The 12,966-nt window shown below is 38.7% G+C and overlaps 1 protein-coding gene across 11 annotated transcripts in view; it reads left to right on the top strand.

The window, feature by feature from the left end:
• Positions 1-12,966, top strand: part of EPS8 (epidermal growth factor receptor pathway substrate 8) — a 141,012-nt gene that overhangs the window by 113,239 nt on the left and 14,807 nt on the right. For 10 of the 11 annotated variants that reach the window (XM_056340272.1, XM_056340271.1, XM_056340276.1 and 7 more), the window contains 4 exons: positions 417-600; positions 4,517-4,650; positions 8,377-8,488; positions 9,398-9,541. In XM_056340272.1, coding sequence (XP_056196247.1) covers positions 417-600; positions 4,517-4,650; positions 8,377-8,488; positions 9,398-9,541 — 574 coding nt within the window. The remainder of the gene's footprint in view (positions 1-416; positions 601-4,516; positions 4,651-8,376; positions 8,489-9,397; positions 9,542-12,966) is intronic. The other variant, XM_056340280.1, reaches the window with a different exon arrangement.

Genomic DNA, 12,966 nt, shown 5'->3' with positions numbered 1-12,966 from the left:
CTGCTTTCAGACTTTCTCTTTGAAGACTTTGTCTCTTTGGAGTCTTTTGTCTGGTGCTTGCACATAAATGCTGCATTGCAATATCTTTCCCCATCAAATAGTTAAATCCTAGATTTGTTTGTGATTGATTTTTCTATTATTCATCCTGTGAGAGAAGACAGAAATTTGTTGTGTTTTACCACTGACATGTCCTTACGGCAGGAGCAGCTTCCTTCTGCAGGGTACAGTAGGGAGCATGGCTGTGGTCAAGCAATGTTTTCTGCCAATTTTGTGTTCCTGTGCAATTCTGCCTTATTGTAATCCCAATATCTCCTCTATACTAATAAAAAATCTAAAGCATTTCAATTTTTAGGATATCTATTAAACCAATATTTGTATGGCCCTTGATACAGATCTGTAATTTACTTTTCATACAGAGCGGATTGGCCCAAAGACCATTTTATTCCACCTTATGTCCCCCGTTTCCGAAATGGTTGGGAGCCTCCTTTGCTGAACTTCATGGGAGCTCCAAAGGAGCAAGAACTCAATCATTTGGCTGAGTCTGTGGCAAACGTTGCAGAGCAACAGCGGAAGCAAGAAATGAAAAGGTTGTCAGCTGAGGTAGGTTACCTGCAACAGTGTTTTGTAAATTAGCTGAAGGCAACGCCAACTGTTTACTTCATGATGAAAATAATCTGTGATGTTGTTGGAATAACCATGCTCTGATGTCTGCTATATCAGTGCAAGTTCATTACACTTACATTAAAGTTATAAAAAAACAAATACCTGTTCAGCCACCAAAAATGTGATTAGGAGAAATAGAAGGCTTTTGCCTGCTGCTCTCCTTGAACTTGGTGCACTTTCCCACCTCAATTGGGATGGTAGTCCAGGCCCCTGAGGTTCAATTTGATTCTTGACCTGTGCTTTCAGATGCTGGTTTTTTTGACCATATATTTAGGCAGAATTTGAACCAAAATGCTCTTAAATGTGCATCCATGCAAGGCTGGATGGGATGCTAGGGGGAAAAAGCACCACTGTTCAGGCAATTTTGGATTTAAGCTACTGCTTCACAAATGTGGAGTTTAATATTCCTTTCATTAATTTCTTGATGCTTTCACTGTATTGCAAGAATGTATTCAGAGGTGGTATCAGAAAAATGCCATGTCAGGTAATTTAGACCTACTTGTGAAAAACAGCTGCCCATTAGAATTCTTATACAGGAACATTTTCCCATCCTTGTCTTCCAAGAAATGTGATGAATTTAGCAAAAGACAGGTTATTCTATTTAGAGAATGGAAACAGGCACCATCATCTGAAGCCTTCAGAGAAACCAGAGTGTGCTTTTGGACCAACTTTATAGTCTGCTCCTTTGGTTCTTAACAGAGATTCTTCTCCCTACTTTTTCAGTAGAGTTGGTCAGAAAATGTACTTTCATTTTTCTCACAATTCTAAGAATATATATGGATTTTGTTTCTTTTTAATTCACAAAAAAAAACCCCTATTGCATTTTTAAACATATAAAAGTTTTCATTTTGGGAGCTTTTTGTTGTTGGCAGGACATAAGTTCTAATTCAAAATTTTGAATTCTTTTGCTATGCTAGTTTTACTTTAAATCAATTGTTATTTAGTCCGAGGTCCCCTGTTAGCACCTGAGAATTTTCTAGGTTTAGTCCATAGTCTTTCCTGTCTTCCTTGAGCAATCTGCACAATATTTGGAGTATATCTTAACCCAAGGACACTGCATTTTATCTTAATTTTATAATATGTGGGGTTTTAATCTGTTAGTGAAAAAATGCACATATGAAAGAAGGTTCGAGGGAAGGTTTTTTGGCTTTTAGGGCATGGTGGTTTTTTGCAGAGCAATTCCCTATCGGAGACAACAAACCTTCCCCAGCAAAAGTTTATGAAAACTGCCCGTGGAAAGCTTGTCATAATAAAACTTTGTTTTCATGATAATCTCCATCAGTCCAGAAAAAAAAAAATAATCTACTCAGCTATTGGATAAAAAGTCTGCCAAGCAAAGGAGGTTAATGTGGTAGATATTTGATTAATTAAAACAGTTTGGCTTTATACCTAACAAGATATACAAGAAAAAGTGCGCCAAAAACTTAGTTGTTGCCAGTGATTCATTTTGAGCAAAAAAGCATTTTTAGTAAAGTTAACGGACACAATAATGTGAAATGTAGCTGTTGCCATTGCTGTCACCCTCTTCCCTAGTCATCTTCCAAAAATGTCTTATTAATCGCTGTCTCAGTATTTCTCTGCAGCTTTACATTTCCATGCAGATTTTTTTGTTTACACTGTGCTCCTTCTAAATAATTTAAAGAAAAAAAAAGACAAAATAGTGTTGAAAAAAAGAAGTGCATTATTTTTTCTCTTCTAATGATTATAAGAAGTTCATGTTATTTTATATATAATAAGTTAAAACAGTTTTGGAGGCAGATAATATATTGAGGTATTTTACTTGCTTGTGTTTCAGAGAGTTAGTTTCATTCTTTTTCATGGTGGCAACGGTTGGATTGATAATTGTTTGTGCCAACTTAGCTTCTTTGTCTTAATCTTAGAAAGACCAAAAATAAATAAATAATATGTATCACAGTTCCCTGAGTGCGCGGCACCTGGGATGTCAGGGCTTAGTTTCATGACTGTCACTGATTCCCACGTGGTCCTGGGCAAGCACTATAACCTTGGTACCTTGGCTGCCTGCACCAGTGCCTCCTCAGCACATCCCTAGGGGGAAAAAGCCTTGAGCTGCTTAATAGCTGTGAAATGCTGTAGGTGCTCAGCTGGAAAAAGCTGTGCTAGTGCAAAATGCTGTTTGTCTGCAGCAAAAGGACCACCCTGGAGTGGGTGATGACCAGAATAATTATTCTTTTGTAAGTCTGCCATAACAGCTTATTTAATGAAGAGCGCTGGCTGGAAAAATAAGATGAGGATTTAAGTGTTTGTCTCTTGCCACTGATTTGCCTCCTGTCTTGGTGTGACATTGCTCTCCCGAGGACCATGGCTGCATGTCGAGAGCTGTGCTGCCCCAGGAGTGGAGAGGGGATGAGTGCGTGTGGCTGCCCTCCCTGCTGGGCAGGGACTGCTCTGGCATCTGGCTGGAAAAGTGCATTGGAGGTTCCTGCTCATGAGAACCATTTTATTTTCCTTTTTCTTTCCGTTCCTGAATCTTAAGATCTAGCTACACACACAGCTCCCACCAGAGGGGTTTCAAAGTGGAATCTGTTCAGTGAGGAGGGCTTCAAATGGCAGTGAAACAGTGGGGAACTGGTGGAAGAGAGTCCAGTGAGGCTGAGGTGATGCAAATAATCTGTGTGTGAAGTAAAATGAATTCCTGCTTCCTGGGTGAATTTTGATGTAAAGTGTAAGCTAGGTGACGCTTGAGATTTTTTTCAAAGTGGTCTTAATAGTATAGTTTTAAAGAAAATTCTATGTCTATGGGAGCTTTTATGCAGTTTTAATTTCATTTCATAAACCAACCCTCAGCTGCATAGGCAAGTGTCTTTTGGTGCCAGGTCAGATACTTGGAGGCAGAAATTAGGTGAGTGACTTTTCTGTAGCCACACAAAAAAAAAAAAAAAAACAACAACCAAAAAACCAAAGCAAACAACCCCCTCCCCCCCTGCCCCAAACCCACCAACAAACCGAAAAAACCTCACAGAACACCAATAAGACCAGGAAACCAGGTGTAGAGATTTGGCAATTTCTGATGAATCTCAGCTGTTCTAACTTGTGCAACTGGATGGTGGTATAAGGAAAAGATCTAGAATGAGCAATTTCAATGTCATAATCTCCAGAAATGAACTGCTTTGTTTTTGTTTTGGGGAATGGTGGTTAAAATAATTCTTACTTAGAAGCAGAGTATCATTGCTGAATGTAAGGTGTTTTTTTAAAAGACTGCTGTTTAAGAATAATTTCCTAAAGCCTTGAATAGTCTTATATATGTGCTTGTGATAAATTGTGATTATTTTCCTTAATTATACTGTCACATTCCCTTTTGCATTTCTTTGACTATAGTCATGTTCATTGAGAGGGTGGAAATGAATGAGCCACTTCATATCCTGCAACAGAGTGATAGTTTTACTTGGGAGGTTTTATTTCTTAAACAGAGCTACTGTTAGCTAGCTAGAGGTTTCTGGCTTTAAGCATGCATCTAGAACAAAAGCTCAACATGGTTTCTTGGTGTGGTTTATTTTAAAGCCATTCAGCCATTGTTCATAAGTTGTGTTGCTGTAGTGATATCTGAAAGATGACATGGACCTTGCCCCAGAGAACTATTTTTCTAAAGAGTATCCACTGCAATATTAATGCAGTGGGATGACTTAGGATCACAATTCTTTTATCCTTATCCTTTTGATCTCCCTGTTTATGTATTTGAAATGCAGAAGTTATTAACTTTTCATAGAAGAATCATGAGCACCCGAGGATGCGTGAGTGCTGACAGAGACCCTCAGGGTGCTGGATTACGTGAACTAGGCAGTGCCACTGATGACACTAATCCACTTTGTGGCTTTGTTTCTTTTTTGTCTTCCAGCCTCCCAGCGTTCCTGACTACCCTCCGTCCGATGGGTATGCATTCAGTAACACAGTTTACAAAAGAGGGCCTCTGCTGGACCAGGGGGCGGCTGTTGCTGCCTTTAAGCAAACTGTTAGCCGACATGTAGATAGGTAACACTGAATCAATGGCGTACGTGGTGCTGTGGATAACTGTCCCGACTTACTGCTGTTGGGGTGGCGGTGTCTGTAATTACTTCTGGTTGTGTCTGGAGTTGTATCTTATTTCTATGAGGAAGTGATTCTGGCTAGCAGTGGGTATTCTGCTTTTGCTTCGCTAAGGCACATGATTAAGACTTTTTTGGTATGGTTTCTATGAAACTACCCTGTTTATTTATGTATGCTGTTAAATTGATGCTTTTGTCAAAAATTATATAGTGGAATTCCAACCCAATTGAGAACACAGAATCCTTCTATTTGGGTTAAAATTTTATTTCTGCTTTGTTTCATGTTTTTAAATATAATCTTTACTCTTTTCAGAACTACAAAGAATGACACGTTTTCTCGGAGATTCACCTGTACTTGTTTTGATTTACTTAGCTGCTCACTTAGCACTCCCTAGCCTCCTGCTTTTCGTTTTCTGGGCTGGTGCATAAATATCCACTTTCAGAATAGTAACTCCTCATTTCTTCCATTCTTTTTTAAATGTTACAGAAAATGCTCGGAAGTGTTTGCATAGCAACCAGTGTCTTTTTGCACATACTCTTTCATCCCCTTCATTTTAGCCTAAGTCGAAATAGCTTGACAAGATCAAATGCAAGGATCCTTGGAGTCTTGGCCTTGTCTGTGGGGAGAATTTATACCACCACTAGCTGTGAAAGTAAATTGGTAAAACAGTGTTGGAATTGCTACCCCATGCCAAAACATATTCCATGCACACCATATGAACAGTATTTTTGCTTATGTGCCATGGAAGATGTTTAAGCTAAGTTTTTTGGGATCAGACTGCAGGTTAAAACAGCATTGATATAATTTTTTTGGATGAAAACCTTTGCATAATCCCTAGTTTTGAGCTACCTGCTAAAGATCCTGTTGTTAATTTGCGTGCAAACATGTTCCTGTGTGTTGTGCTAGTTGAAGTCTTGATTTTTTTTTCCTGAACTTTGGATGTATTCTTCATAACAACAGCAGTTTTAATCAGCTCTTAAATTTTTCTGAAACTTAGTTACTTTTTGAGTTCTTGTGTCAGGACCAGTTAGCTTGAAATCTAGGTGATCTGTACTCTAAATTCCTTTCTCTCTTACTTGTAACGTGATAAGACCTATTTTGTTCTTTCAGAGTAAGATTATTCCATGCAAATGTTGTTGCCTCAATTTCAGGTCCAGAGAGTGAGTTTTATGGCATTGAATAGTGATATCATCAATAGTATCTGGCTGCAACTGAAAGAGTCATCCAAGCCTCCTTTGTGGCGGGTAAAGAGAAATGGGTGTTTCTAAGAAGCAGTTAATGTAAAGTGAAATTAGTCTTTTGAAAGATATGAAATGAGACATGCTGTAGTGGTGCCTGTTTCTCACCACTGGTTGTAGGAGTGAGTCTAGATGGCTGGTACTGATGCAGACATCCACAGCATGCCCCTATCTTCCAGTCTGTTCAACATGACACAAACTTCCATTTGTTAATTGGCTCTCAAGACATACGATACATGCCTGGTAGGAGCTTATTACTGAGGGAAAGCTGTTAACGTGTATTACCCCACGCAGCTTCCATTTAAAGATAAATTGTAAAGTATCTGTGAAGAAGGTGGCGGAGTAGGTTTGGGGGAGGGAGTGAGAAATTCAAGTTGACCCTTTCAACCATCAAATGCTGGTTCTTGTTCAAAGCTGACATTCCTAACGAGTGGGCCAAAGGCAGTGACCAACTCACCCACTACCTTCAGAGGAACTGGTAGGTTACAGAGAAATGTCCAGGGAAATTTTAATTACAGAGAACTTTAGTGACCCTTATTCCAACATGCCAGGATATCCAGTAAGGTGGATTTTCCTTGGGTGATGTAAAACAAGTATCAGGATCTCAAACTTTCAGTGTGATATTAGGTATATCAAGGACTCCCTCTGATACTGAAAGAGTACTGAATAGTTTTTCAGCAAGTTATGTGGTGCTTGAAAGTGATATGCTTTGTAGCTTGGGTTTGCACTGTTATTTGAAGAAAATCACCCTGAAAGTCTGTGCAATCCACTAGGCTTTGAGCAACAATGCACTGGAGAGCAGAGGGATTCAGTTATGGTTTATCTGATAGGCAGTAAGAAAACGCAGTGGAGGATGGATGTAGGGGGACTACTGAGAAGATTTGTGCCCTGAGTAAACTGTTTGACTCATTAAGCTGGGCTTGAAGAATTGTGGTCTGTTCAGACACTCACAGCCATTGCCCAGCCCATGTTGTGGGGATGTTGCTGTTGATAGCAACAGAGTGGAGTAAAACTGAAATGTAAGCATTTTAAAAAATTCTTCCTGAGTTAAGTTTTTTGAAGGGATCAGGGTAGTTATGTGTGGACAAGGTAGGAAGACCCAGTTAGTGAAATGAGTTTGGAAAGGCAGGCTAAAAGTGCCTTCAGAGGTAGATTAGTCATATCGCTGAGATAGTAAGGAAGGAGTTCAAAATCAATTGAATTTTGAGTGGGTGGCAGAAAACATTGGGATTACTCACACATCTTTCAGCCTCATGACAGCTATTCTGCAGTCTAGGGTTCATCCCATGTTTCACTCTCTCCTTAAACACTTCTAGTGTTTTGTCTTTCTTTTGAAATAATCTATCAATCTAAATATTACTCTTCCTTTGTTCTGTTCTTCAAGTCAAGTGAGACAGTTCTCCACAGCCGTGCAATAGCTAGGTAACTGCTGGATTGCTGAGGCACACCTGGGACTCACGGTTACACAGCACCAACATCGGCAACAGTCCTCATTCGTATCCCTGTGCTGTGATGTTGTATGCAGCATTTCAAGCCACTGATTGCCACATGTTTTCATTATCTGTTTGGATTTATTTTTTTTCAACTTTACTACCTGGTATGGTTTGAGGTTGTTGGGTGTAATTGTCAGTAAGTGAATCGTGTTGTTTCTTTTGGACCTGTTTTGAGGGGGCTGGGGGGCTTCTCAACTTGAAGAGGTACTAACTACATCAAAGAAGCTAGTACCTGTTTCGCCAAAGGCATTCTGAACAGGTCTTTCCTCCTGGAAATGGAAAAGCACCGAGTTAAACTGTGGTATGCTGTGTTCTACAATGAAGTCTGTAACTGCCAAGAAGTTATTGTTCATTTTCAATTGATACAGTAACTTGAGGTTGTTAGTTGATGGTATCTTATAGTCAATTAAGAAAACTGATCTACAGTAGGTGACCATTTTTTTTAGAGTTTAATTCCATCAGTGATGATGGGAAAAATTTACTTGTCTATTACATACTTGAAGCAATTTATGATGAATGCTAGAAATACAATTTCATACAAAGCACCAGATATCAATTATATGCTAAGTATAGTCATTTGTTTATATGGCAAATGATTGTTTAACCTACTGTAGGAAAACAGACTAAATATAGTGTACATGGTTATTTTGAAACAATGTCACCTGCTAATCTAAGTTGTTATCATACATCTTGCAAGCAGTGAGCCGATAAGATTAGCAGTTCAAGAGGTCCGTGTAGCTCAACCAGCTCAACTGCCTCTTTCTTTTGTTTGTTGCTTCCCCCCCACCCCACCCACTCCACCCTTAAATTGGTGTGTTATGAATAGGTAGTTTTAATAGGTAGCATTAAATGTTTTGCATGTTGCTGGAAGAGGGCATTTTGTCTGTGTTTTTGGTTGCTTGAATGTCTCACTGAATAGTAGTCTGACCTTTGTTTTGCAGAAACTATGAAGCACACAGTAAAGCACATACCAAGAAATATGCCAAATGCAAGTACGAATTTATGGCAAGAAACAACAGTGAACTTTCTGTCATGAAGGAAGAGATTGTAGAGGTAATTTCTTTTGCAAAGAGAAAACATGGATTTCTGGTACTACTCAGAGCTTAGGGTACCTTTCCTGTGGACAGTGTGGCTGTTAATGATTGCTTTAATGTATTTGTTTTAATTTCCTTAATATTGAAGGTTCAATTAATTTGTTTTGCCTTGTTGGCAAGATAAACAGAGATTCTGTGCTGACTTATGAAGTGATGCTATAGAGATCCATGCTAGAAATATATTTGTGTGTTTCTTCTGTCTTCTCTGGTGTTGCTTTTAAAAGTCACATTTAGTAGTATTTAAATAACTGGCTCTGGCAAACACTATCTGTGTGCGCATAGAGCATAGTGAGAGACTCCCCTTTCCTGGAAGAGCTGGTACCCTGAAAGCTAGACATAGGAAGGGAGGGAGCAACAGAGAGAAAATGTTGTGTATGAGATTGCACGGCAGGTAATCAGATTTTGGGACTGTTCCTGCTCCAGTTCCCTATTTACTCAGAAGTGCTTTCTCTCCAAATGTGTGCTGTCCTAGAATGATGCACTTTTCTTTGGGTTATTAGTAGTTCCTTATTTCTTTTGTCAACAGCATGTAAGTTGTAGAGAAGCCAGCCTCTCTGCACAAGTGTTTGATTTTCATTCTGCGGTCTGGTCCAGCACATGTCTGAGTTTACAGAGATTCGTTACACACTTTTCTTCCATATCCTTTCTTGAGAGCCATGTTTTGAAAAGTGCAGTACAACCATGTAGAATTAATGATGGTCATAATCAAGGAAGCCTACAGGGGTTTCTTAGGGATGTCTGTGTAAGATCTGTTGGCAATCACAGAACCTGGCAAAGTTTTGGTTTTGTTTTGAAATGATGCACAGTCTAAGTACTGGCAGGAGGAAAGTCAGGAAAAATATGTAACCAATTTACCAAATTATTTCAGATTCTGGATGACAGAAAGCAGTGGTGGAAGGTTCAGAATAAAAGTGGCAGCACAGGTTTTGTGCCAAACAACATTTTGGACCCTCTAAGGAATCAAGAAGGTGGTCTAGGATGGTCAGAACCTGCGTATACCCGCACCATCCAGGTACCATCTGCTCCCTGGGAGCAAAACTTTCTTTTGAAGCGTGCATGTGTGTGATTCACAGCAAGGCTGAAATATCTGTGTGTTTCACTGATGGGTGAAAAGATTTGTATTTCTTATACAGGCTGAGGTTGATTTTTCTGTATTGTATAGTCTAATGTGAGAATAAAGCTGATAGAGATACAGCGAAATGTTTCCCCTTAAGGTGGTTTTTTTTCCTACTTATTTGCTTAGAGGTGGTAATTTCAGTCTTAATCGATGTGTATGCATTTATTCTAACTGCAAATATCTCTTGTGGATTGGTAGCTGTTCATGCCAAAAAAGGAGTTTGAATTATTTAAGGTAGGGTCATCTTTGTTTCTCCTAGGAGAGTGAACACTAGCTTTTCTTTTTATTTTCTGTCTTTGTGTGACTCTACCTTAGTCTTGAATCTATTTAATTACTGTAATTTTGGAGTCATAAAAAAGTAGGTGTCTTTGCTTTTGAATTCACAAAGCAGGTATTTTTCAATTGCTGTGCCTGTGCATCAATAGCACTGTATTCTCCTGACCTAATTTTGGTTTTCTTCCATGTTGTGGTGTGGAATTAAGATTTTTGGTTTTGTTGTGTCTTTTATATGTTGAACAGAATGAGAGGGTAAAGTATTTAAAAAAAAAAACAACCAAAAAAACCCACCAACAAAATCTTACATCAGTGCAGCTGTCCACCTGAGTAAGGATATACAGGACAAAGTTGTATTGTGTATTTTTAGACAACTTTGAAGTGGGCTGGAAGCTCATAAAATAAGACATTATATTTTCTAAGACTCGTTTCTTGCCTTTTGTTTTTGATGATTTTGAAAGGTTAGGCAAACAAGTGTGGATTAAGCAAAAATTCTAGGCCTACCTCTGAATCGGACTTTTTCAGTCCAAATACAAATCAAACTTCTGTTGAAACTTGAAGTTAAATTTTATTTATTTTAACCTAATATTCATTCCTTGTGCCTACACTTTTAGCTGATGACTGAAAACATGAAATGCCATAATGTTACTTTGACTATCTCTGCTGCAGACTCATCTAAAAGTCCCAGTTGAAGGTGTCGCTGTGCCAGATTCTGTTTGCACAGCTACCGTGAAAGCTGCAGCTTTTGCAGTATTTCCAGTTTTGCCTTGGATATGGAAAATCTCTTGAGAAACAGGTCCTGTGCTATTCCTGGCACAACAGTGCGGTAGATCTGTCTTGAGTGTGGTGGGCTTGAATCGGACCATTTCTGAGTTTTTCCTGTCCCTAATTGTTTGCCTATAATGTATGAGATCATTCTAAATTGATTATGGTTTTTGTCTGTCTGTGAAATGAAGCATGCATCTAGAGTGCTTTTCAAATCCTGATTTAAAGATCTGACTTCTTTTTCTTCTGTTGCATGTCATTTTGTGTGTTTGGAATTTGTAAAGAAATCCTGAGCAGAATGAGTACAGTTTTGAGTAGGGGTTCTTACACTGTTCTCTGTGATGCACTTCAGGTTTTGAAGTTTTGTGTTTGATTTAACGACATGATATAGGAAATAATAACATAATCATTTTCACAAAGCATTCTTCATGATTTATGAAAATCGGGTTCAGAGAACAGCATTTAAGATAATTTTGTTTCTTTGCCCTCCGGCAGATTGTTCCCTACAGATTGATCATATTCAAATGTGAGCTTGAAATACTATGGAATTATTTAGGAATATAATGAATTACACAGGATAAATGGAGTTTTTACCAAGACGTCAGTAATGTTGTTCTTAACTTTATGGTGGTTATTATAATTTTAGCACTCCTGAGCAGGCTCATTTGTCTATTTTCCTGTGATAGATACATGGATCATTTGGGATCTGTTTGCATAACCCTATTTATTTTCATAACAGTGCTATGAGACATTGCTGCTATTTCAGAAAGAAATGAGGCATTGAAGGGATGACTGCCTTGCCTGAGGTCAAACAGGAGAACTTGTGGGTAGAGGAGGAAATTGAAGTCGTTCCTATCAGTGCCTTTGCCAGACCCTGAACACAAGCAGGCTCAGCGTCTGGTGCTGTGCAGTTTTGCCAGTCTCCTAAGTCATCTTTGGTTTTTGAAAGACTGCTTTCAAAGTAGTCTATCTGCTGTGGTGAGCCGCAGATAAATGTTATGTACAAGGTTAGTGTATTTCTTTACAGACTAATGGCCTTCAAAGCATATCTGACCAAGGGATGTTTCTAGATTATTAGGAAGGGGTAAGGATTCCATTGAAAGAGATATTTTTTTCATTCAGTTATTCTGCAGATGGACACTTTCTCTGAGAGATGGATGCCTCGTTATCACAATTATTGTCAGACCTGCAAAGTTTATTTTACTCTCACTCTGCCCTCTCCTAGTGACCTCTGAGTCTATGCACTAGATTAGATCCTGATTTTTCTCTCAGTCCTTTTTAAGATCCAGGACCCAGGTAGTTACTTGAAAGCACTGAATTGTCTATAGTGATACTTGCAGGAACACTGCAAGTTATTTCATCACCTTTGTGAGTCAAAGGCTCTAACATTGTCTTCTGGTCAGTTGAATTAGTTCCAGGAGAACCATATTTTTGCTTGTTTGGTACCTTTGTACATTTAGGAACATGGTTTGCTGATCATTTATGTTTTCTGCTGTAGTTATTGTTTATCAGAGTTTCCCGTAATGTTGGTAGTTTGGTCTGCTATTTTATTGTGAACCAATAGTGGTACTTCACCTTCCCATTTTATATGATCATAAACATTTTCCTAGGGACACTGATTTCTTCTTTCTTATTAGTATTGCTGGTGAACATAGGAAATAATCATAATATTTCCTATTTACTGTGCTTTTTATTCACTTTTTTAAATGCTCTTGAAAAAGAAATTTGAGGAAAATAATTGGGATAGAGGTGTGTATCTCAGTGGGCTTGTTCATTAAGCTCATGACAACCTATGTAAGCTGAGACAGTTACATTATCAGTGATGCGTATGAAATCCTGCAGCATGGAGAGTAAATGTAAAGCCAAATGCAGTCTTGTAGTCTTACTTTAAAAAAAACATGAGTGTCCACGGAAGTGTGACAGTTTATGTAAGAGGTATGTTTATGGTATGTAAACACCAAGACAAAAGTCACCACCTCACTTGGGAGAAATGTCCTTTGCATTTCATGGCAATCTACCATCAAAACCTTTCTTTCAAGTCTCTTTGTTTAGCAGCTCACTTAAAATATCTCTGTGGGAAGTTGTTTCCCCTCAAGCACAGCGTTTGTGCTCCAAGTTAGTGTCGTATTTATCTTTTGCCAACTGGTATCTTTCCTGCAGATCATGAAGAGTTTGATAATGAAGAGATGCAGTTGCCAGGTGTTCATTTTGCAGTGGCCAAAGAGATGTCATAATTTTTGACCAAGAGCCAGTATCTCTTCTACCTCATTTCATATCAAATG

Source organism: Falco biarmicus, chromosome 5 (assembly GCF_023638135.1).
Source record: "Falco biarmicus isolate bFalBia1 chromosome 5, bFalBia1.pri, whole genome shotgun sequence".
NCBI classification, from domain to species: Eukaryota; Metazoa; Chordata; class Aves; order Falconiformes; family Falconidae; genus Falco; species Falco biarmicus.
This window is presented reverse-complemented; position numbering and strand designations above follow the sequence as displayed.